Genomic DNA, 26,264 nt, shown 5'->3' with positions numbered 1-26,264 from the left:
GAAAGAGCCTCCCTCCATACGGTAGGTTTCACTTCAGCTGGTGTCGATAGATTGGTAGGTGCCTGGAATGTCATCTTGAAAGACTGAAACTGGATCTGGGCTCAGAGGAAGGAGTTCTGTGATTGATTAGAGATGTCTGCCCTGGGCTTAGGTGGGACTGTTTTTGTGCCAGGTATTTGCTGTCCTGACAGAGCAGGTTGGGAAGATCCTTTAGTCCTGGTCTGTCCACTGGGCAAAAGATCAAGGACTCAGGCCAGTGCTGTTTCCGGTGTCCTGGAAGAGTGTTTTTCCAGGCCCCTGGCACGTACTGTTCTGCTCTCAGCAGGAGACTTACTCTGGTTAGCTTAGCAGAATGAAAGAGGGGAAGTTTATTGATTCTGCCCCATGGTCACAGGGCAGGAGTTGCAAGGTGGAAGGAAGCTGGAATTCCAGAAGTCCCCATCAGACTCCCGTGGAAGCTCCAGCGGAGCAGACTGGGGCGCTCACTGCTCCAGCAGAGGTGACCACAAACCACAGGGCCGGGCAGGCTGTGGCCAGCGGTCATGGCTGCAGAGTGCCTGGAAACCCGGCCCGCGGAAGGGCTAGGAGGCTGGGCCCTCAGTATCTCACACACCGTGACTCTTGACCTTAAAAACGGAAGTTCTGTCACTTTCCTTAAGATGGCACTGGAGAATTTGCCAGGCCACTCAGGATAGCAGGGTGACCCTCCGTTATCCATGCCAGTAATTCTGAAGTTTTGGGATAAGCTTTTCTGTCTTTGTGCTGTGTGACCTGCTTCCCTGGTGATGTTTGAGCTCTTCAGGTTTTTTCTGGGAAGCACATTTGGGGTGAGGGGTAGTGCTTTTCACAGCTCCCCCAGGACGCTTTCCCCCAGCCAGCCAAGTGTCTTGGAGACCTCCGAGTTTCCTAACTTTAAGTCCGTGAATTACACCAGAGGACTAATAATAGTTGCTCGCAGGCGCCAAGGTCACTGTGTGACAAGGGGTAGGTGCAGGCGTGTGTAGGGCAGTGGAGTGAAGTGGGTTCAAGGTTAAACATTGTCTATGGAGAATCTGCAAAGGAGTTCACTGAGAGTGGACTTGACTTCCTCTGCTACTGAGGTTTTTCCAGTGACTGCACCTGAGCTGTGCATACCATTAACTTTCAATTATCCTGAGGCCGATTAACCGGTTTGCAGATTAACCAAGGTGAAGGCTCACCTGGGCCTGGGAGGCGCTCTCATCTCTGCTGCTTCATAATTAGCTGGTTCTGGCTGGTTGCATGCCCTGTGGTCGAGGACTCTGAGGGCCGCGTTGCTGCAGAGGCAGGGAGCCTCAGAGCAGCATCTTCTAGGACCTTCCACTCCCTTCAGCCAGAGGAGCGTGCTGGCACGTAAAGTCCGGCAGCCCCCAGCACAGTCCCCAGGAGCGTCAGAAGCAACTGGGGTCCCCGGAGCCCACCAGCCCTAACACACTCTCCAGACTGGGAAAGTCAGTGTGGCTGGAGGGCACAGTGCATTTGAAAGTCCTGGAGATGAAGTAAGAGGTTTGAAAGGGACCCAGGGTTGGGGGAGGGTAGAGCTCAGTGGTAGCGTGCGTGCTTAGCACACCTGAGGTCCTGGGTTCAATCCCCAGTACCTCCTCCAAATATAAATAAATGAATAACCTAATTACCTCCCCCTCATAAAAAAAAAAAACAAAAACATTTGAAAGGGGCCCAGGGGGCAGGGGCACTCATCCCCTCTTTCCTCCCCAGCCTGTGCACCTCCCGCTGCCCCCCTCCCACCCCCAGAGATGTAGACTGACAGGCATGAGACCCTGTGCAGTGGATCCAAGGGGGCCAGGGCCACAGCGGCCATGAGGCTGGAGTTGCCCACAAAAGCAAGTACCTCAAAATATGCATTTTTGCAACACCTTACACCAGAATACACACAAGTTAACCCAGGAGTCAGCTGCCTGCCATCCTTGGAGTGATCTCTGTCTTTCAGGGGAGGAAACTTGAATCCCAGGTAAACTCCAAATCTTAAGAACGTGTCCACAAAGGACTTTGGTCTGTGGCCCTTCAGGGAGGAACGAGCCTCTGCCCAGGATGGCGTTTGATGGGATTCCTCGGATTATCTTTATGTCCTCAGCAGAGTTCAGCTGAGCACCTGACCTGTCCTTTCACCTCTGACTCTGCTCTCATCCTGCACCTGCCAGGCGGGAGTGTCTGGCCTCGGGGCAACCAAGTTTGCTGACAACCGCGGTCCCTTCTCAGCCAGGGACGCGGCTTTCCTTGGGTCCTTCTCTTTGGCTCACGTTTCCCGGGGCTGCTGGTGTGTACAGTCTAGAGATCACATTTTATTAACACAAAGAAATCTGCTTGGGCTGCCTGGCTCTCTCAGTCACATGGAGAGAAATGTGCTCCTTCAGGCGGCCAGCCTGCAGCTCTCCGTGCAGGATTCAGCCGAGAGCCGGGCACCCGGCCAAGCTTACATTTCACTTTGGAACACGCTTTCGCATCACTCCTTGGCAGAACATCCACGGCGGTGTCTATTTGGGGAGTAAGTTAGAGAAGTGTTACTTCCCTCTTCTGAGTGTCGAGAGCTGGGACCTTTAAAAAAATGTTCGACTTTTCCCCATCGTTGTTGTCTCCAAGGTGCCCAGGTCATCAGGTGATCCAGCTAAAGGGGGCAGCCACGTGCAAGAGAAGTCCCCTCGCTCCCAGGTTGTCCTGCTTTTTTTTTGCTAAATCAGTAAACATAGCCAGGACCGCCTGGGACAGAGAAACTTAGGCCAAGGTAATAACATTAAAACCAAAGTCCTGGAACTCTTGAGTAAACTAGTTACCCTCCCAGATAAAACAACCTCGTTGTCCAAATCTTCCTTTCCAAAGATCTAAGACTTCAAATGCTGGTGCATGGCCAGCCATTGAAAGAAAGAACTTCAGCGAGCCTCCAGGGATGGCAAACACTGTTAAAATCAACAAATGAACCTCTTCCATTCAGTTTTCCCTTACTGGTCTATTTTTATTTATTTTTTTTTTCTCTTATACCCTCCCTTCTCCACCTCTACCCCCATCTCCACCTCACTTTGCTCAGGGACAAGCTAATCGTTTTGCCTTCAGTAACACAACTATCCAATTTCAAAAAGAGGAATTGGGGGAAGGGGTGTTTCCCCCTCCAGGCTCGGTTCTCACAGGTCAAGGCCTGAAGCCTGACTTGGGTTTGAAAAGAAATTTGGTTGTGGGATTTTCAACCTTTTATAGAAAAGCTGAGAATGGTTAGAAAACACAGATTTATTGCAATAATACTGACTTCTCTTTTCTCAAATGAAATTAGACCCCTCTTGAAACAAGAAATTGAAAATAAACTCTTTCTGCCCTTTCATGCCAACCCATAAATTCCGTGGGGATTTCCCTAGTGCCAAGCCTTATTCTGATTCTAGTGTTTACGACTTTGGAATGTCGCTTTTGCTGTCAGTACCATCCAGCCCAGTGACAACTCATCAAGATTTAAAGAAACTTTTTCCAGCCAGACACATACTACTGCTTCATCGGACAGGCCACCCATGGGAAGCCCTTCCCCCTCATTGAAAAGGATGCTCAGAACCTTGGGGACCAGGGGGCCATCCCCTGCCAGTCACCTGGTGAAGCTTTTGCTTACTCTGCAGAAGGGAGGTGGCAGAAACCCATTCCGCCTGTCTTGAAAACCTGTAGGTAATTAGCTTTGAAAATAATGCCAGGTTCTCACAGGGCCAGTAGATGCCTCAGCCCAGTGGGGGCAGAAGGAGTGGGACTTCACAGAATAAAACTGTTGCAATCACATTAGTCATTTCAGGTGAGGTCAGATAAGGTTATTGGTGAGATAAAAGTGGCCCTGCAGTTTCAAAGAGGTCTCCCAAAAGCATTGAGAAATGGTTGAAGTTCAGAGGTTTATTTGAAGCTTTTCCCCCTCCCCCTTATAAGGGGGACAGGTGTTTCTCAGTCACGTTTTCTTTTTTTGCTGGGCGGAAGCCCTGGCGGGTGATTGGGATGGTCTGATGCACAGTCAGTGGCAGGTGTGCCATGTGGGTCATCTGCTGGCTGCATTGGCCGTGGTGAATGTGTAAGCCGTGGCCATTGGCCACCGGGCAAGAGGGCGCCTTGAGGCCTCTACCCTCTGCCCTGCTTGGGGAAGGGTTCAGGGAATATAATTCCACGTCATAATTAACCGAAGCAACATGCGGCATTTTTCTTTGTGCATTGTAACGGCAGGATGCTTGTCACTCAGAGTCGGCTCTGTCAGGACTGCTTTGAAGATCAGTAGGTCAAGTGGTTGGGCCTGAGTCTGGCCTATTCTCATGCCAGTGTGGGTGCTTCAATTCCGCGGGATTTTTGCATAAAACAGGTGAAGGTGTGTTGGAGCCCCATCCTCCCCAGAACACTTGTGCGGACTCACAGCACTCGACTTGTGTCTCAGAGGCAGGGATCAGGCTAGTCTCTCTGGCACCTAAGCTCATGCTTTACATGCAGTTGATGTTAAGTGTCACTCAGTAAACATTTGCTGAATGATGGAAATAACTAAGACATTATTTTCATTATCGGTGGTTTTAAAAGAGTACTTGTGCTCACTTTAATACCTCAGTGCTGCTGGCGGAATTCAGTTCAACATGGCCAGTATTTGCAAAGGGTCACAACAGTGTGATGACCTCCTTTGGGGCAGAGCTGGGTCAGGGAGGTCCTGGAGGAGGTGACATGCAGACCGGTCCCTGTGGACCTACGTAGTGACAGGGCCCACCATAAGGCATCAGTGAGCTTCTCTTCTCTGTGAACGTTTTGCTGTTTCGGATTGATGATTTAATAGCCAAGAGTGAAGAGTGCTTTCAGACAGGAGACTACAAAGAAAAGTGGATACTGACCCCTGACTTTCCATCCTCAGTGACGGACACAGCTGGAAGTTGGCAGCCCTGTGTGCCGTTCCCAGGTCCCCTGTAACAGGTTTGACGGGGAAGGAGGGAAGGTCCGTGTTAGGCTGGGGGTAAGGAGCAATGGAGAACTTAAACTTCTTTGCTGAAAAGATGCGGGGAGACACCCCTCCGGGTGGCATGTTAGGGTGTAACTTTCTTGAGCATAGGATTGATTAGTTTATGGAATGGTGCTTCTGTCCTTACCAGCCAGAAGCTGCGGTCACTAAAACAGACCTGGCCTGCTGAAGAGGAGAGGGGCTTCCGAGGTCCACGCCAGGAGCAGCGGCAGCACCCTCCTCGCCATCCCCACCCCCAGCCCCGCCAGGGCTATGTTGATGGCAGGAAGCTGCCCTTCTGACTCGCTTCCCCCAGGCAGCAGGTCAAGAGTTGGAACAGGTTGATCCCTGGCTTTGTGATGTCCTCAAATCTCCTCGAGCAGAATTCATTCTGAGCCTCCGACACGCTCTGTGTCTGCACCAGGGAATGTGGTGTGGAACTTCTGGCAACACCCAGAGATGCTCCACCCTTCCCACGTGTGCCACCGCTGTTCAGTCTGCTGTGTCTCATTGGGGAAAATAACTTCTTTCCTACCAGGGTGAAACTGCAGAGGTCTCTGGAGAGAACAGTGCAGAAAATTATCCAAACAACTGATGCATTTGAGAAATTATTTCGAGAAAGATTTAAAATGTTTTTTAAAATACACAGCAAGCACCTTTCTTCCATTACCCAGAATTAACAATTTGACATGTTTACCTTATATATTCACAAGTAAATTTATCTACATACTCATCTATGAATTGACACGTGACAGATGAAGTTCGGGTCTCGGGGAACTTTTTGAAAAGAGCAATGTGTAAATTCATAAGGCAAAACAGAAATCATTCCAAATCTGCTTCCTCAGGTCTGAATCCCTCCTGGCACTTTGAGTCCGTTGTATTAATAAATAAGCCTGTTTTCCTTCTAGTTAGGAAGGCAGGCCAGGCCGGTTCATCAGAGAGCCACCCTCTCTTTGGTTAGACTTTGGCAGAGGGTCAGCAGGCGGCTCTTTAGCACCGAATTCCTGGGTGTTTCCCTTTGGAATGTGGAAGGAGTACCCCTCTGCCCCAGGAGAGGCCTCACCAAGAGCCGTCGTCTCCCTCGGTGCTGACGAAAACCAGATACACAAACCAACATTCAGAGAAGGGCGTGGTGCAGCCCAAAGACCAGCAGGGAGCTGTGACGCTGGCTCACCCCAAGGACCACGGCGTCACAGGCGATGCCCTCGACATGTGGCAGCTGGACTGGGCAACAGCCCGGCCCCACTGTGCCTCTTCTCCAGACCAGTGGAACCCTGAGAATGAGGCAGTCCGCAGTGTGCACCGGTGTTTCTCCGAACACAGCACTTCCATCAGACAGATGCACAAAAGTAGCTAAGCCCTCTCTAGGGCTCACGGCAGTCTGGGCACTAGTCTAAGTGCTTTACATGTATTATCTCATTAAAACTCAACCCCTGGGTGCTATTATTAGTCCTAGGTCGGTACTCTTATTACGGCCCTTCCAGAGGTGAGAAAACGAAGGCCCAGAGAACTGAATACAGTGCTGACGGGAGGACAGGTGGAGACAGCAGGGCCGGAATGTGCAGCCCTACGGTGCATGGAGCCATTGTCCCCGCTGCTGCTCGTGGAAGGTGGAGAACTCCTGGGACCTCAGAACACCCGTGTCAGGCACAACACAGGGACACAGGTGTCCTGGGAACTGGGATGCGGAGGGGATGCAACAAAGTCAAGCCGATCAGATGCACGTCTGAGGTGGCGCTGAGCTCTCCGCAGCCAGTGCCTGAGAAGGCCGGCTTTCAGAACACGGGCTTTTCTTTTAAATCATGAAGGATTTAAGTTAAAAATGGATTCTGTGCTGCGGGCTCTCAAATCCACAGTGCCTTCCAGAATGATCTTTAAAGTGAAATACTGTGAAATGATAAACCCAGCCACCCAGGAAGAGCCAGGGCCAGTCCAGAGGGGTGACAGGAACCTGGAATGTCCAGTACTGAGCCCAGTGCACAGTCCATGAAAGGCAGAAAGGGCAGGACTCATCCCCCTGGTGCCCATCCTTTGCTGATCTGCCCCAGAAGGGGAAACCCACACAGTCCAGAGAATCCCGGTCTTCCACACGGAGGTTTCCCCATTCTGCCAGCCTGAGAAGCCCGTATGGAGAAGCGTGCATGGCCACGTGGATGTGCTGGACAGTTCTGCTCTCTGCCACCAGCTGGGTGAATGGAGGGAGTTGGAAATGCTCACGGTCTCCACCTTCACGTGCTTTGCAGAGACTTGCTTGCTGAGGCTCCTTGCAGATTCGGAACAGGGGGGACGTGGGCTCTGGAGAGCTCTGCATGTGAAAGAGCACAGAGCATGCAGCAGCACTTGGTAAATATTAGTTCCCTTCCCCTTCCTGTGTGCGAGGCAAGTCGTACAAGTGAAGCATCAGCAGTGCGGACGCAAAAATAGATCTCCATGTGAGGCTGTGGCCTCTTTTCCTTGAGTGTGGACCAGATGTCAGGCTGCCTGGTGCGGACTCCAGGAATGTGACGGCTTCCTTCTTCGGGGCTTCACTGCTTCTCCCCATATGGAGAAGCCTCCCTCTCGAGGCGCTTCTTGGATCTGAAAAGCAAGAATGAAAAAGAGGATGGTATAAAAGCCTCAGGAATGAACTTTTGGTGTTCTTAAAAAGGATCCGTGTATGTGTTGCTTGGATCTTACCATCTAGTCTGACACCCGGTTGTCACATCATTATCCCTGTTATTTAATAACATAATAAAAGTTATTAGAGAGCCACTGCGGGTGGATGTTTGTTTTGAGTCCCTTTCTCCTTTTCCTTTTCTGATGTTTACTGAAGGCCAACCATTGACCAGGCACCAAACTAGGTGCTGGGAATTCAGAGATAAGGAAGATTTCATCCCCTGAACTTGAGAAGTTTATGAATTGCAAAGACATAGATGAATAATTGCAAATAAAGTGTTATAGGGTATGTACCAGATGAAACCAGAAAGGCAAGGGTGGTCGGCTCTGAATGGAGTGTAGAGGGAAGATCAGAGATGATCCTTGAATTGTGTCTTGAGGAATAAGCAAAAGTTATTTGGGGGAGCGGTCCATTTAAGTGACTCACTGAGTTTCTCTTGACTGATACTAGGTTAATTTCCATTAAATATGCTCAAGAATTAATTCAGATCCTAGTGTTAAGGGACATGGGGCTGGAATAAAAAAATGAGGGGGAAAAGGAGAATAAAAAGGATGTATGTGGTGGTTCACCCAGAGAGGACCTAACTCCCTCCTACCCAGAGAAAGGAGACTGTGTTGCGTGGTGAGGGGCCTGGAACTCTGCACTTCCAAGCCAGCCGGGCCACGTGTCTCAAATGTGGCGTGTTTAAAGAAGTTGGGAGGTTAGGGGCGGCATAACTGACGTGATTTGACAGTTGCTGTGGCAACACACCCACTTCCAGAAAATCAGTGTAAGTGGGAGGGCAGGAAGACTCGTGGTACTTGCCCTGGGCTGCCCTGCGCCCGACACTGCCTTTTCCCCCGAAGGGGCGACGGATTCAGAAGAACAAATACTCCACATGGCTGACTGCCGCCTGCCTTTGTGGAATGGAGTCTGGAATAAGATAAGGAGATGAGTAAACCAGAGCAAAGACAACAGGGAAACTGTGTGGAGGAGGAGGAGGAGGTCTGAGCAAGCGATGCCAACTCCTTTCAGGAAAACGTCTCCCGGGTATTGTATTTGAATATATTGAATGACCCATGAATTTCTATGAAAAAGTGCGTATGGCGTAAATGTGTATAAACCTCTCTTTATGGAATCAGCATCAAAGAATGCTTTAGGCATAAATAAAATAGTCCTTAGAGTAGCAAAAAGACTTGTGTTAATGAAAAATTGGTTTTGAAAAGTTTCAACTGGAGAGCTGGAGGATTGCCTCTGGGGCGCCACCTGCTGGCAAGTCGGAGGTATGACATGATGTGAATATTCCAACTGTGGGGGTGGTGGGTTTCCTTGCAAGCTTCTGTGTACCAGCTGCTTACCTCCACAGCAGCCGTTTCCTCTAGATCCTTGGTTCTCAACCTCGGCCTCACGTGAGAATTTCCAGTGGAGCTTCTTGAGAAAAAGTTATTGAAAAATATTTAATTGCAAAAGTAATATATGACAGTTGTAACATAAAGTCAGAACTGTACAAGGGGTGGGGGGTGCGGCTCAGTGGTACAGTGTGTGCTTAGCATGCACGAGATCGTGGGTTCGATCCCCAGTACCTGCATTAAATAAATAAATATATAAATCTAATTACCTCCCTCCACAAAAAATAATTAAAAAAAAAAAAGTCAAGAACTGTATAGGTGTACAGTTTGAGTTCCTATAGCCATTCCAGATTTAACTGTCAGCAGTTTCTTGGGTACTCTCCTAGGCATTTTCATTCTGTTTATAGGTGCATGTGTATGTGTATAAATGTATCTCTATATATGCTTATATATAGATTGTGTACAGAAGTATGGAAATATATGTATATGTACTCTATACATAGAATAGTACACATAATACGTATAATATACATACGCACGCACATACACACACAATACATAATGTTATATAACTTGCCTTTTTTACTTAGTATCTTTTGGCTGTCTTTCCACATGGGTACATACAGATCTACCAGCTGCATCGATATGCCATAATTTATTTAAGAAGTACCTTGAGTGGGTTTTCATCTTTGGTCGCCATTCTTTGTACGTTCCGCATATCTAAAGTATAAATCCCTAGACGTGGAACTGGGATCAAAGTGTGTAGGCGCCAGAAGAATTGTACTGGTTCATACTCCCACCAAAAGTATGTGAGAAGGCTATTTCCTCTTTCATTAAAAAAAAAAAAAACAGAAAACAAAAATAAAATGGAACAAAAATACAGAGCCTAGGCCCCATTTTCGGAGGTTGAGGTAGGAGGGGTGCTGAGCGTCTGTATTTTTCTAAAGAATTCATGGGTGATTGTCGTCCTTAACCAGAGTTGAGCGCTGTGGCCTCAGATGGAGGGTGAAAGTTAGAAGCCGTGCTCTTAAATGAAGATGCCTCAGTCATGCCCTTTCAGATGCAAGCAGCATGACTTCCATTACCGTGGTCAGCTGGGGACCAGAGCTGCCCGCTTCCTTTCAAGTTCTTGTTAAACTAGAGGTTTTTATTTAGAGAGACACAAACATTAAATGAACCTGTATTTACTGAGTAGGATTAAGGCGACAAAAGCCAGAGGAGTAATACCCAGACATAGTTTGATACCTTTCTCATTGTTCTCTAATTGTTTGGTCATAATTCATTTCTCTTTCAAATTAAAGCCTTTTAGGGAAGAGTTGTTTCATTCTTTTCAGTGTGGCCTCAGGTTGCATTGGAAGAGGTTGAGTTTGTGGATGTTAAAGTTAACATCGTTCTCTGATTGCAGTATGAAAATCAGTCCCCAGCTGGTACGCAGCTGGCCAGCTTGGGGAAGTAACATTGTCTCCTTTAAATGAGCATCTCTTCTCCAGAGAACCTGTTCTAAGTGTTCTCCATCTTGGGGAATGATTCTGGGTGTTGACCTGGGTCACGGCCTGTTTCCGAAGAAAGTCACCCACATTCAGTGCTTTGATTCCTTCCTTTGCAGCCATGCCTTCCCATCCTCTTCAGTGTCTCTTGTCCACTGAGCTGCTGCCCAGGACAGTATCCCTTGCTCTGTGGCATTAGGAAGCCTGTCATGCCATCGCTCCTCACACCTCCCATCAACCCAAAGACCATTGTCTTCAGCCAATGGCATGTCTGTGTTTTCCTTTTTGAGGAAACTGACTCCTGCCCTCTTCTGTCTGTCATTCGCCCACGTGTCTTTTCAGTTGATCTCTTTATCAACCAGCTCACTCCCATGATTTGCTAAGAACTACCTTTCATTAAGGAGTTTGCCTTAGGAAATCTGAGCCAATTGGGATGACAGAGGACCCCAGAGGTGTTGGGGCACAGGTCCACCCAGAGGTGCTGGGACACTGGCCGCAGACTAGGCTGACCCTTCCCTTCTCATGCATGGTCCTGGCAAGCCCTGGCCTGAGAAGCTAAAGGGGAAAGTACAGAATTACGTTGCAACACTAAGGACCCACACAAGTGTTTGATAACTTAGCGCCTAGTTTCTGTTTCCCCAAGAGGCACACAGACCTTACCTCATGCCTGTGGAATAGAAAGGCAGATTTTTGTCCCCTACAGATTTCTCTACATTAAGCAGGAGCCAGATGGGTTTAGCTTGGCTAATCTTAGTGCAAGCTGGAAAATTTCAATTTTTCCGAAACAACACATTTCTAAGAAATTGTCTGGTTTAGAACATTATCCTCGCGTATGTTAGGGACCTGCCTGATGCTGGGCTGACTTCACTGCAGGCTTATAAATATGTATGAAAATGTACCTGCATCTCCCTTTGTCCCCCACCAACAGGGTGGTGGGAAGTTCTAGGCTCGGTGAGCCCTTCCATTCTGATTATTTGTCTAAAGCAGTGGCTGTCTGGTAGTTCCCCCCGCCTCCCGTGTGGAACTGGAATTTATTTGAGAAAACCCGAATGTATGCCTTTCCCCAAGTCTTGGCATGCATCTGGATGTGAAGTCAGCTTCTGCATGTTGCGTGCTCATTGAATATTGATTCAGAGTGTGGATCTCTGTAAACTGTATGTGTTGCTCTGAAGACTTCCCTCCTCCTCTGCCCAAGTGGCCGAGACCGAGCTGCCACTTCTCTAGAATGTAATTCCTCCCGCGACACCTCATCACAAAGGTAGATGCCAGTCAGGCGGTAGCAGGACCCACGCGATGAAAAACTTGTAGGAAGCAGAGTGCCCGGCGGCTGCCGTGGAGGCTGGCAGTGCTCACCTCACCCCAGATGGGACACAAGATCCATTCTGTGTAACTGACCAGCTGGCTCCATGGAATTAAGTTGACTCCCCCGCCCCAAGAATCCATATCCTTGACTTAGCATAACCCTCCCCTCAACCCCACCAGAGCTTCCGTTGCCTGGCAACACTTACTGAGGAGCCTTTCAGAGTTATCATTAACTAATGCAGAGAGAGAGGATGTCCCTAATCTGTGTTACACATGCAGCCTTGGGTGCAGACATCCTGCTGTAGGCTGGAGAGGGCATGTCCCCAGGCGTTTTTATCTGTCTTCCCTGTCTCACAGCCTGTGCCCCAGCCCCAAACATACACTTGCCGGCCGGAGAGTAAAAAATAAAAAAGACGTCGTGGGGACTTCAGGCGATAGATGCAAGGGTGCCACCTCTGTCAGGCTGGGTGCCTGAACACCCCTCCCTGAGTTCTCCTGCACAGCATACGGAGTATACCCCAACATCCCAAGGAGCGTGTCGGAGCCCAGGATTGCTGCCACGTGCAGGGGCCAGGAGAGGGCTGCTCGGAGGGAACTGTTGGCCACTGGCTGTTGGCATTAATTCTGTTGGTGGGCATGTGCAGGTTTGGGGGAAGAGCAGAAAGAAGCCAGCCCCAGTTTGAATGTAGGCTCTTCTGACTTCCTGGCTGTTTGACCTTGAGCAAGTGACCTAAGCTGTCCAGTTGCATCATTGTCCTTTGTTCAGTGGAGGTGATTTGATAGCTCCTTGATTTGGAGGCACAGTGGCTGCCCACAAGGGGCTGATAACCTAACTAGGAAAACCAGCTCTCAGTCAGTCCCCTCGCACCAGCCTGTCCAAGAGCTAGTTTGCCTCCTGCCTTCCTGGCCTCTCCGAAGTATCGTCCATGGAGTCCTCGTCATCTCCCTGTCCCTAAATGTCAGTGGTCCCCCGAGGCCTTTCCTTGGGTTTTCCTCTTGCTCTGCATTCTCTGCTGGGGGGATCTCAAGGCTGTTGAATCTGTATCTCTGGTCAGGATTGCTGTTTTGAAGCCTAGACTCCTGTCTGCAGCTGAGAGCCAGATCCTCCAGCGTCCTCATCTGGGGTCCAGAGCTGCCTCAGACTCGATGGGTCACAATCTGACGCTTCCTTTTCCTCCGATTGTGCCACCACCGTCTTTTCTATTTCAGTGAATTTTACCACCTCCCTTCTGGCTGCCTAAGCCAGAAACCTGAAAGTTGGTCTTGCTCTCTCCTTCCCTTTCCCCCATGTTGAGTTGGCCGAGACTCAGATTGATCCCACCTCACTGATAACTCTTGAAATTCCCCAGCCCTCTGCCTTTGACGTGGGGGGAGCTCTCACCTTTCCTGTCTCCCTTCTGATGCCTCCTCCACTTCATTGTCACAGCATCATGTCATCCATTTCTCCCCATTCCCTTAAAGACAAGATCAGAACGTGTAGGGCCCCTCTCTGGCTGCTCTCAACTCTTGTACCCACCTCCTTGCCCTCTGAGCTCCAACCACACCAACTACTTTCAGTGCCCTGCCCGGCTCATGAGTTCTTTCTCATCTTCATGCCTTCGCAGATTCCCTTCCCTCTGCCTTAGTCAACCCCTATCTCTTTGTTCATCTGGCCAATTTCAAGAATCTGCCAAGATGTCAACTCCCTCTGAGAGGCATTTCCTGATGCCCCTGCCCCTCCTCCAAGGATCTGGGGTAGTGATGGACCTCTGGACTCCAACCTTTGGTTCCTTGGGCAAAGCTCTGTCCTAGCACTTAGCACCTGCACTCTAATCACCTGTTTGCTTACCTGTTTCCACCTCCAGACTGTATGCTTCCAGGGGTTAGGTTTTATTCCTATATTTTCAGAGCCAAGTCCATAGCTGGGCTCCATAAATGTTAAACAAATGAATGTTTCAAGCAACATTAATCATCTTCTGTGCAAGGCATTGGCAAGGTCTTTGTCTTGAAAGGATTTCCAGTCTCAGTTGAGAACAGATAATTGCTTAAAAGTTGTAGAGTCAAGGTGGGGCAGGGCATAGCTCAAGTGATAGAGCACATGCTTAGCATGCATGACGTCCTGGGTTCAATCCCTAGCACCTCCTCAATAAGTAAACTCAATTACCTCCCCCCTCCAAAAAAATATTTTTAAAAACTTAAGAGTCAACCTGATAAGACTTCTAGGCTGGCATAAGCTTACATGCAATATGATGTAGTTGAAAGTTAAAAGTTGTCACCAACCCTGGGACAGTCAGCAGGCAGAGGACTTCTCTCAGGCCCTTGGGGTTGGTTGGACATGTAGAGGTAGAGAGAATGTCCAGGAAACACGGCAGACCAGCCTGGCTTGAGCAGAGAGTACAAAGTGGGAGCTGAAGCCTAGATGTGGAAGTCCTGGATCTCCAAAGAGTCTGGACTGGGAGGCAGTGGGAAGCCCCTGGCCACCTTTGGTCATGGTAGACTTCTAGGAGGAGTAACCTGGTGGCAGTGTTGGCAGACAGGACTGCAGGTGGCAGACAGACAGTTAGGAAGGCATTGCATTTGTCCAAGTCCTTAGAGGAATGGCCTGCACCTGGCCTGTGACAGCGATCTGAACCACGACAGAAGACCTCCCCTGGACTTACGGATGATTTATTGCCAAAGCTACAATGAGCCTTTGCTGTCATCTCAGACTCTGAGCCCGGATTTACTGGGGGGCCAAACCGAAGCCCAGGGAGTCCTCCCCATAGCTCCCATAACTGAAGTGTGTCTGGATTCCATGGTATGTCTCCCTCTGCATGAGGGCGTGTGTTGAAAGCTTACACCCTGACAGAATCAGACAGATCACAGCAGTGAGGAGACCTGGAGGCGGGGCTGGTGGTCCCTGGGAGCTCGAAGGATGAGTTTGGCTTAAACACGTGGGCCTTGAGACCACAGTGAGAGGGAGGCCGTGGCCAGCGCACAGAACGGTGTCGGACTCTCTGTGAACTTTGGGGTGAGAGAATCTGAGAGCCCTGGCCTGGAGCCAAGGCAGGAGGCTTTGGAAAAGCTTGTTTACTTTTGGGTGCTCAACTTGGAGACTCGCACAGGAAGGGATTTTTGTGGATCTCCTTGAGAAGCCGAAGAACCACAGACACACCTGAATCCTGTTCGTCCGGAAACCCGGGCTTTAAAACAATCCTGTTTTTCTTCCTATGTTTGTTCGGGTTGGTGGGGGGGTCGGGAGAGGAGGAAGGGTGTCGCTCAGGAGGCGCGGGCCATTTGTCGGCAGTCGGTTCCTGGGTTCACAGCGGGCGTCAGCAGGCCTTGCTCTGCCCTCGTCCCCAGCTTCACTCTCTCTAAATACAAACAAGAAACGAACACGGCCCAGAGGGGGACAGTCAGTTTAATAACTCGCCGTGGCAGCACTTTGAAAACTGCAGGTTTCAAACGGCTAGGCCTGCATATTTCCACTAACTCAGACAATTAAAGAGACGCTGAGGACCTGGGCGGTGCTGATTCCAGGGGTGGGCACTGTCATTAAAAATGGAAAGCACCTCTGAAAATAGCCTCCAGGTAGGGAGAGCTGGTCTCTCTGCTTGATAAGGAAGTAGTCCCTTCCAGGGGGACCTCAGTAAATTGCTGAGTGCCTGGATTTCCCCGAGGAAAAGCCGTGCCTATCGGCCCCACATCCTTCGCAGGGCTGTCAGGAGAGTGGGACGGGGCTGTAGGTTCGCTGCACGCAGGTGAACCAGGTCCGGATGCAGCCTGCAGATGAAAGCAGGCGGCCCTCCTGTCCCTGTCCTCTGTGGAACCTCGTCCTCACCGCCGTGCACGCAGCGGGTCTCCGAGGAGGACCAAGGAGAACGCGCACTGGACTTCAGTTTCCACTTTGTCCTCTCCAGATGTCTCCTTTTTTTCTGTTTTCTTGGTGGGTTGGTGGTAATTAAGCTTATTTACTTTTTATTGCTATTATTCTTTTTTAATGGATGTGCCGGGGATTGACCTTGTGCATGCTGAGCACGCTCTCCATCGCCGAGCTCTCCCCTCCCCCACCCTCTCCCGACGTCTCCTGTTGCTCATTCTCTAGCGTATGCAGATGCAGAGAGGCTCGAAATGGTCCTTGTTGGTTACAGCCACCGTTGCTGTGGAGGCCTTGGGAGGGATGGGCCTCTGCTCTTGCAGAAGGAAGAGCTGATGCACAGAAGGATATGAAGACTGTGGGCTGGCAGCAGCTGATGGACCTGACCTTGCATTTCCCATGTCTTCACCCCTGTGCACTTGCAGAGGGAACCAGGAGGCCAGCTCTTCTCCCACCAAAGCTCCAGAACTTGGGGATGGAGAGGGTGGGGACACAAGTGTGTGTTGGGGGAGGGCGGTGCCCCTGTTTCCCGTCTGTGACCCTCCCAACCCCCCAGGGGCATGTTGCAGTGATAGAGAATTTGATATACAGCTTGGCTGAGCAGGCCTGGGTCTCTGGCACTGAGAATGCATTTCTGGCCACCCTGTTACCTCCCTGCTCCTTGAGGTGCGGTGACAGCAGTGGGGAGAGGCTCGGGGAGAGGAGGTGGAGGGTGCTCTCTCATTGGGTCTCAGGGACAGTGGCGAGGCGGCCAGCAGGCCCACATGTGCCCTGACCCCTGGCTGGAACTTCTGTCCCAGCCCAGGTCACCAGCTGCTAACGGGCGTGGCTCGGAGCCCCTCTGCTCTTACCTCTCAGCCGGCTTAAGGAGGCAGGTTTCTTGCTGACTCCACTGGCAGAACACTCGATGATAAATACCCTTGGAATGAGAGGCCTAGTTAATCCAGGCCCAGCCCCTGCCAAGTTAGGAGCTGCCAAGTCAAGTCAGGGCCATTTTGGGTACTGATGCACGATCCCAGAGCAGCATGCTTGTCCCAGACACAGGGTCACCCTTGGTGGCGCCCAACAGGCTTCGCTTGGGCTGCTGCTAGAGGAAAGTGGGCACTTGCGGGGTGGGGGGAGGGTCATGCAGACTCCATGCCCATCCCATCCGGCCCCGCCGACAGATGGGGGATGAGACTCTGGGGTGGAGTGACTTGCCTCAGGCCACAGAGCTGTTTAGGGGCAGAGGCACCATGAGTCCCAGTCTGTCTGTGCTTTTTGATAAACCGTGCCATCTCACAAGACGGCTCACAGTGGAGGGACAAAAGCTGGAGCAGCAGCCTGGGACGATGTTCCAACTGGCTTTGCCCAAACCCAGACCCAGTATTCCGCTCATGTACTGATAATTTAGGGGTATAGATATAAAACATGCCTTCCCCAGGGCATGATCTTCGCAGCCATATCCCATAAGAGAATAGATGAGGCCTGGTCTCTGGCTGGTATCCAGATGCCTGAGTGAGATGGAGTACTGGCAGGTGCCCTGGCCCTGTGGGTCATGGAAGGCATGCCCTTGGCACAGGCTTACCATTCAGGGGGACTGAGGTGCTGCAGGAGGGAGGGAGGGGAAAGGAAGGAGAGAGGAAATGGAAATGGGGTAGCTGGCCGCCCGTGAATTCCGGGGGCTCTTGTGCACAATGGGAGGCATTCCTGCCTCCTTGGGGGACCATGTGCTGCCCAGGAACATGGTGGTCTAGAGGGGTGGGGGCACCAGGGTTCTCCCCTTTGTTTCTCTTCTGCCCTTGCAGGGGAAAGTGGAGTGCAGTAGAAAGGGCCAGGGCGTGGGGACAGAACTCCACCGACCTCCCCCTAGCTTTCTGGCTCCGTGATTGTGTGCAGGTGGTTTCACCTCTGACCCTCCATTTCCTCCTCCGTAAAATGTGGGCCAGCCTGACAGGTCAGTGGCACATGGGGCGTGAGGACCCTGGCCCGGTCCTGACACAGGACTCACAGTCAGGAAGGACAAAGTCCCTGGCTGTCCTTGGAGGCATGTACGTGACTAAGACCTTGGGTTTCGAGTTGGAAGAGTTGGGAGGTGGGATTCTGTTGGGTTTACTAGTTGGGTGACCTTGGGCAAACTGCCAAGCATTTCTGAGCTTGTTGTGAACGGTCTGTTTCCATTCCTGTATCTCCACATCTGGAAAAGGGGGATCCTAATGATTCTACTTCCATGCAGCTCTTGTGAGGACTGAATGGGTGCTTGCATCAGCGGGGCCTGGGCGACAGCAGGGGCGCCTGCCGGCCACTCGTCACTGTTGCTAACCGTGGTTACTCAGCGGGCTGGAGACCACGGGGCTTCCTCTCATTCGCCCTCTCAGTAAACGGTGACAGCGCCTTTCCTGATGTTTACGCAGAATGCATTGCGCCGGCTTCTCAGCGTCCTGCCTTACCCATATTTCTGTTTACAGCCTGTTACCGTGTGGAGAGAGTTGTTAGAAAAGAGTTGCTTGGATCAAAGCGATCTTCATAGCGGGCCCTTCGGTGTATTTGTTCTGCAGTCACGGACAGCACTCACTGGGCACCTTGTCTGGACTTGGCACAAAGGAAGGGTGTGTGAGAGAGACTTGTTTTTGCCTTGAAGTCAGTTTTTCAGCTGCGTAGGGCTCAGAACACTTGAAAAGTATCAGGGTTGTGACAAATTCCCAGCTGCTGGGGTTGAGAAGGACGCTATCTAAGTTAATCTCTGGCTGAGCCTTTTCTTTCTTGTCCTCTTCTTCCTTACAAGGGGCTTGAATGGTCTTGGCAGCATTTAACAGAGCCCCTTAGAGGTTACATACGTGCCAAGTGAAGCAAAGTCCATTTTTTTTAAATAATGTTTTTATTTGTCTTTGAAAATAAAAGATGCTCATTTTAAAAAGTAGACAATTTGCAAAATATAAAAAGGAAAAATAGTCCCTGTTCCCCAAAACAGTCCTTGTTAGGAGCTGGGGGTGTTTATGTCTGGTTGCTCAGTAGTTGGCGCTGAGCATCTCCTCCGTGCAGGCTCCTCTGGAAGAGGGGGATGCAGCAGCGAAGAAGACAGGGTCCCCGTCCCCTGGAGCCTACAGGTGAGTGGAGGGAGGTCAGTGACAAACATCAAACAAATATGAAATTTAAATTTTAAAATTACAAAATAAATTTTGCAAAGGAAACGAAACAGGGTGGTTTGCTAGGCGGTGAGCTGAGGGAGAGGAAAGTCAGAGGGTTCGAGGAGGTGGCATTTGAGCTGGTGTCTAGGTGACACAGAAGGACCAGCAGGCAGAGTGCAGGGGGAGAAGGTTCTAGGTTGAAAAGGCACTAAGGACACAGGCCTGGGGGTCCTGCTCGGGGCATGTGAGCAGCAGCAGGAAGGCCGGCGTGGCCGGGCATGTGGAGCAAGGGGGAGCCTTGAGTGTTCTCACATGTGGCAGCACGAAGCCTCTGGAGCGTTGAATGTCGGGGGGGGGCCTGCATAGGTCTGCGTTTTTAGAGTGTTTCCCAGTGGCTGTGTGGAGAGTGCATTGGGACAAGGATGGAAGGAGGGAGAGGAGTTTGGAGGGTGTGGTGTAGCTCAGGGGAGAGACCATGCTGGCTTGGGGGCTACAGTCTTCTTATTTGAGTTTTTAAAGTTATCTGGTCGGGGGAGGGTATTGCTCAGTGGTAGAGTGCGTGCTTAGCATGCACAAGGTCCTGGATTCAATCCGCAGTACCTCCATTAAATAAATAAGTATATAGACCTAATTACAGCCCCCACAAAAGACAACAAATAAAAATGAAAGTATCTGGGATCATAGTACCCATATTTTGTGTTTGTGTTTATATGGGGACCACTGATTACTTTCTAGGTACTGTGCGTTGTGGTAAGTAAGCACTTTATTCGTGTATGTACATGACCTCATTCATTTCTCAACGACCCTGTGAGGCAGGCATAGTAATCTTTAGTTGCAGGTGAAAAAACTGAAACTCAGAGAGGTAGATTTAAAAACAAAAAAAAATCACCAGTAGTTCCTGTTCCTTACAGCAGACCATATTAGGAAATGGAGGTGGGTATTTTCTTTCTGGTCCTTTATTCACAAACGCCCAGGTTTGTAACATACAGGGGGGAGAATCAGAATGCAAACCCAAATCCGACTCACTTCACAGTTTAACCCCTCCCCTGTACGTTGTAAAACCTTGCTATAGTGTTCATGTTACGGTTGAAGCATCTCCCCAGGTTCAGTGGCTCGGCTTGTAGATTGGCCGTCTGTCACCACAACAGTGTTTACCAAACAGTCACAAATACTCAGCAGTTACATAAACAAGGGTTTATTGTTCACTAATCTGAAACCTCTGTGGGTCAGTCGGAGGGCTCTGCTGACCTCGGCTGGACTCACACCTCGGGAGCCGGTGATGGGCTGTCCTGAGCCAGCCTGCATGCCCTAGTAGGCTGGACCCGGCGTGTTTATGGTGATGACAGAAGTGCCACGGAGAAGTGGGAGGAAAACGCAAAGCCTCTTCAGGCCCAGCCTCAGAACTGACACACTGTCACTCCTGCCACATTCTGTTGGCCGATGCACGTCACAAGGGCAGCCCAGATTCAAGGGGTGGAGTCACATGAAACAGAGTGTGGGCAGAGGTGGGGGTGAGACCTCTGTCCATTAGGGCATAGCTGCCTTTGCGGAGTGCTTGTTGGACAAGACACCAGGTTCCTGCCATCAGAACCGAGACCAGCTAATCAGCCTCCGAGTCCAGAAAGCCTCCGAGCTCATCTCCTTAGGATGTACTTGTGTGGCTTTAACTTCATCTTTGTTCTTGTTGTGGTGACCCTTCGAGGGGTGTACTGCAGTCTCCTAAGTTAATTGGCTCCCTGTAATATAAGGATTCTCAGAGGCAAGGTGTTTTGCAGTGCAGTGGGCACTGACGATAGTTTACTTCTGAAAGCAGTGGGTGCGTAGAGGGTCAGAGGTGCTATTTCAAACCCAAATTGTGACTGTCTGGTGTCAGAGAGGTCGTGAGAAGCAAAGAGACCACAGACGGGTTATGGGAAGGAGAGGAAGATCTTGGACCAAACTTTGAATCACAAGGAATTTCACCCAACAGTTCTAATAGAGAACCCTTTGGCCAAAACCGAATCGTTTCGCTTTTCTCAGCCTTCTTTATGCAAAATCACGTTCACCAGCTGGTTAATGATCGTCCATGATGGACACTAGGATGGGGTATCTGTCCTGACTGTACAGCTGTGTTTAACTTCCCACGTGGGGAGCACAACAGAAACGCTGGAGTTGGAGGTGCTGTAATTAGTTTTGCAGGTTAAGTCATCAATGTAGCGACAGTTTATCACTTTGACGCAGACATACACTAAAGAACTGAACCATCGTCATGAGACTGGAACACAGGACACAGACTGCAGCTGTTCTCATTCACTGGCGACTACGAGCTAACCAGCTAATTGAACGTGAGATGCTAACGTCTTGCTAAGGATGTAAGAATAAGAAACATCCTATCTTCACTTACACTGTTTGGCGGTTTAGACATGCCTGCCCTGTGACAAAAGAGGAGGCCGATTTGGGTTTTGAAGGTAACTTCTAATCTCCTTCCAGATTTAAGCCTTTGTTCCACCCTTTTCCACCAGAAATCCTCTTTGGCCCTCCTGGAAGCAATGTTCATTAAGATGCTTTTAGAAAGGAAAACAATGTGCCAGCAAACTGCAGAGTCTACACCACGGGGTCGATCTTGTCCACCCTGGATCTTTCAAAGAAAGTCTTGGAGAAATACCAACCTCAGGCTTAACAAATACAGGAAGAAAACCACATGTTCATCTCAGCAGATACTAAAAAGGCATGTGAGGCAATTTAATACATAATTTCTGATTAAAAACAACTCTCAGTGCAGTGGAGCTGGATGGAACTGTCTTAGCTGCTCAGACTGTGTCTACTTAGGATTCTAGAGCAGACCCTAAGGATGGGAAGTGTTAAAGACATTTTTCATCAAAGTCTAGGACAAGCAGGGATCTCTCGTCTTACAGCTTTACTCATTTTCCTAGCTAACGCAGTGAGTTTTTTGTAAAGTAGGAATTACAAACATTGAGGCAACAATCAGCTCTAGAGGCAAAAAAGATTATTTACCTAGAAAACTCAGAGACGTTAGAACCATTAGAACTACTAGAAGTAATACAGGAGTGAAGGGGCTGGATATAAACCCAGCATTTCAAAGCCAGTAGCTGCTTCTATGTCGTCAATAACCAATTAGTGGTTATAACAGGGGAAACCTACACTGGCAACAACTAGCAGAAAACATTTAAGGGATAAACTTGGCAAAAAATGTGGAAGGTTAAAGTGAAGAAAACTGTAAAACTTAACTGAAAGATGTAAGAAAAAGACCCAAAACTAAAAATGGGGAGTATATTAGGGGGTATATTGAATATTTTAAAGGTATCTGTTGTCCCCAAATTAACCTATGGCTTTCATACAATTGTCATTCAAAAATGCCATTAATAATTTTAACTATAACTCGATGTATTCTGAAACTCATCTAGAAGAATATAAGAATACTGAAGAAAGTTTTCTGAAAAGAAAAATAAAGAGCAATAAAGAGGGCAGAACTTGCCCTACCAAATGTCAGACCTTACCGATACCATAATTTAAGACGTTTGGAAAACATTATGTAAAGCCTCTTGCCTCATACAAAAATAAATCTTAGGTGACTCAAAATCCTAAAAATATAATTACAGTTGTATTATAGAAAAGTATACAGTAATATATATATATATACACATACATATATGTTTACATATGTGCATATAATATAATTTGGAGATAGAGAAGGTATGACATTAGAAGCCATAAAGGGGAAAATTTCAAGACATTATTGCTGTATTAGAGTGTAAGTTCTCACCAATAGTGAAAAACCCTATAAGCAAAGTTAAAAAGCAGACAGTCTGGGAGAAAATATTTTCTACAAATAAAACAAATGGAAGGACAATATCCATAGTCTATAAAGAGTCCTGTACAAGTGAATGAGCACCAAAATCCATTTAAAAAGAAGCAAAAGATATGAAGAGGGTGTTTACAGGAGAGGAGATAAATACCCAACAGACATGCGAGATGACCAGTCTCACAGGTAACGAAGCAAATATAAAACAAAACAATGATGATGTTTGTATATATCAGGCTGGCAACATTTTAGAAATTAACATTTGTGCAAAAATATACTCTCATAAGTGTTGGTGCAAGTACAAATAGATGGTGATTTAGCAGTGCATTTAGAAATATAAAATGTACATGCCTTTTGCATGAGCGATCTCACTCCTAGAAATCTCTTCTATAAAAATATTCACATACCTAAAAATCCATCAGTGGGGGGGAATGATTAGGTAAATTGATATATAGCCAAACTGTGGAATACTACTCAGCCTTTAAAAAGAACAGAGTAGTTCTACTTGAACTAACATGGGAAATTACATACGGTACATTGAAAAAGTCATTTAAGATCTACAGGTAGTATAATCCTATTTCGGTTAAATCATTTATGTGTAGAACCCAAGGATGGAGACGTTCACACCAAGCAGTTAAGGGTGGTCTCCTCTGGGAAGAGAAGCAAGATGGATTGCCAGCAGAAGAGAACCATTTCTGCATTTGTGGAAATTTTGCAGTGAACATGTTCTGTAATTTTTAAAAATTTAATGCTATGATGCATTCTTAATTTGAAAATTCTTAACATTAAAATTTTGCAAATCCAGAAAAGGTAGGACAGAATAATAAAGATCCCCCCTCCCTGTTACCCAGTGCTACCGTTGACGTATAGGAATAAAGGGGGGGAAGTGAGTCTAGCAGAATGAATGCAAGAGAAAACAGGGACAAACAAGATGGTACAGGAGAATCTTGGGAGAAGCAGGCCTCAGCGTGTTTCTCAGGTCCTTTGCCATTTGCTGTTTGATGCTGGGAAAGCCATTGAAAGCCGTTGACTCATCTGTGGTCCGGCTAGGTTTTCTCCGTGCTGCAGGCAGGGCTGACCTACTTCCACTGGAAGAAAGGGCTGGAGAGAAAGAATGCCGAGAGAGGTTGTGCCTCGACGTGAAGTGTTATTGTTAGAACGTCGGTGAATGAATGTCAGAGCCCAGTGACTCAGAGGGCCACCGTTAAATGAGGACTGTTCTTTGTAGAAGCGGGGCTCTGAAGTAGGCACCACCGTGAGGGGTGGGGTGGGGATAAAACGGATAAAACATGAAAGACCATGTAGTCTGGTAGAGGAGGGCTGTGTGTGTGTGTGTGTGTGTGTGTAAAGCTTAACATTTCTAAAGAACTCTGAAGTACTAAGGAGGAACTTGAAGAAACTTTGAGTAATTAGAATTGGGGAATATTAATTAAGAGGTGCTTCCAGAAGGTAGGCGAGGGTGCATATGCCTTTGAGTGTGTGTTTGTGTGTGTGTGTGTGGTGGGGGGTGGTGGCTGTAATGAGACAGCATCGGGTAGCCTTGTTATTAAGTCCAAAGAGAGTTTCTAAAGGGAAAATAAAATCCCCATTGGACTCAGATGTGGTTCATTTTCTGAGGCCACGCCAACAGGCAGGAGATCAAATCTAGCTTGACACCATCCCGTGCAGAACTCAGCAGCTTCTAGAAGTTGGAGCGGAACCGAGCTTGGCTAATGAGAAATCTCCATCCCCTGCCAATGCCTTGGGGCCCATCTCATCCTCTTTGGCAAGCAGGATACAAAGAGAGCTCAAAGCTGAGTGGGGACCAAAAGGTCACCCAGAACATTTATTCTGCAAGCATCCCCACCAGGCCTTTTTGGAAAACAGACAAGCTTGGTTTCACAGTTTAGCCAGAAAGCAAGCCGATGGCTTCACCCTTCAACCCAGGGTAGGTTCTAATGACACCTACGGGCGACTCTACCCAGCGTCCAGCCTTCGGTGGTGAGGAGGAGGAAGATGGTGGTCACATTGAGCCGAGCTGTGTCCTCTTCGTTTCCTCTCTGGGTGTGAAAGGAGTGATTGTAAAATTCAGATGAAACTAGGAGTTAAGATTCAGAGCTTCCCACATACACACTGTGGTCTGTGATTAAGTTCATGGTCACCAGTAAGACACATCCAAAATACGGTCAGAGAAGGGTATAGCTCAGTGGTAGAGCAGGTGCTTAGCATGCACAAGGTCCTGGGTTCAATCCCCAGTACCTCCATTTAAAAAAAAAAAAAAGATAAAATTTAAAAATTTTTCTTTTTAGACTACAACAAAATGCAGTCAACCCGTTGCTCTGAGGACCTTTGTGCATTTCAGTGGTTTGGTCTGCAGAACTCTCTAGTGGAAGTTAGATCACCTCCATTGGGTCCTTTCTGATTTGTTCAGTATTTCTTGAAGGCACGCCTCGGTAAGCATGACAGCCTGGTGTCTCATCGCTGGTCTCCAGACCTGCCCCTTTGGTCCACTCCTCACACTGCCTGAGTCTTCTTTCCACACTTCAGCTCTGCCTGTCACTTCAGTGCTCAGAACCCCATCAGTGACACTCAAGGCCTTTTATACCAGCCTCACCGCCCACCTCCCTGACCACCTCTCTCTCTCCTCTCCATCCTGTGCTCAGATACAGCTACCCAAGACTCCTTGAGGCTCCTCAGAAATGCAACCCTCTCCCCTGTATCTGTCCCTGGATTATGGTTTGTTTTTTTTTTTTTTTTTTGCTAATTACTATGTATCTCAAGATGCAGCTCTACCAAGCATCCTCTCTAGGAAGTGTTCCCCAACCTTCTTTGTGTTACATGCTCATCCCCCACACTCAGGAAACACGTGTGTTTACTTTCGTCCCTTCACTATATCTCACTGGCTAGTTTTGGTCTGATTCCCTGGCTCACCTGGAAAATGCCTTAAAGGTAAAAAATGGAGTACCTGGTACATAGTTGGTGCTCCATGACTGTGTCATGGGAAGGGATGAATGCGTGCATTTTTTAGTTTAGTTTATAAACTTGCATATGTGGGTTCTTGTTTTACCTGATCTGACACGAGTCAAGCCATTCAGCCCACTGTGTCGCCGGAACACGTGTGAGACAAGCGATGTTAGAGTCACAGATAAGTAAGTTTAAGACTCTTGCCGTGCATCCTGGAGCATCGTCGAGGTGCTGACTCCTGGCTGGGTCTCCAGAGAGTGTTCCCAAATTAAAACTCCTGTGTTGTGTTGTTCCAGGCCAGCTGCTGCCAGCAAACCGCAATACACCCAGCCCCATCGACCCAGACACCATCCAGGTGCCAGTGGGCTACGAGCCAGACCCGGCCGACCTCGCCCTCTCCAGCATCCCCGGGCAGGAAATGTTTGACCCTCGCAAACGCAAGTTCTCCGAGGAAGAACTGAAGCCACAGCCCATGATTAAGAAAGCTCGCAAAGTCTTCATCCCTGATGATCTGAAGGTAAATTGGAACTGGTAATCAGGCCGGGGGGCAAATGGAGAAAGGGCTCAAAGCGGCAGGTTTTGGGGGGAGGGTGTGGCTCAAGCGGTAGGGTCCTGGGTTCAATCCCCAGTTTCTCCATTCAAATAAATCAACAAACAAACCTAATTGCCTCTCCCAACCCTCCCCAAAATACCTAAAAAAAAAAAAAAGGCAGATTAAAAGGGTGGCCCTAGGAAAATCACACAAGCCAGTGTGAACAAACGGCTTGTGGTTTCTGTCCCACTTCTTGGCATGTGACTAGGCAAGTTGCTTCCTCTCTGGGTGTCTTCTGAACTCTGCCTCTCA

General features: G+C 48.8%; 1 protein-coding gene across 1 annotated transcript in view; it reads left to right on the top strand.

The window, feature by feature from the left end:
- The window catches only part of HLF (HLF transcription factor, PAR bZIP family member), a 51,667-nt gene that overhangs the window by 17,142 nt on the left and 8,261 nt on the right, over positions 1-26,264 (top strand). Inside the window, exon 4 of the mRNA XM_072938609.1 lies at positions 25,717-25,937. Within this exon, the coding sequence (XP_072794710.1) occupies positions 25,717-25,937 (221 nt within the window). The remainder of the gene's footprint in view (positions 1-25,716; positions 25,938-26,264) is intronic.

Source organism: Vicugna pacos, chromosome 16 (genome assembly GCF_048564905.1).
Source record: "Vicugna pacos chromosome 16, VicPac4, whole genome shotgun sequence".
Lineage (NCBI taxonomy): Eukaryota > Metazoa > Chordata > Mammalia > Artiodactyla > Camelidae > Vicugna > Vicugna pacos.
This window is presented reverse-complemented; position numbering and strand designations above follow the sequence as displayed.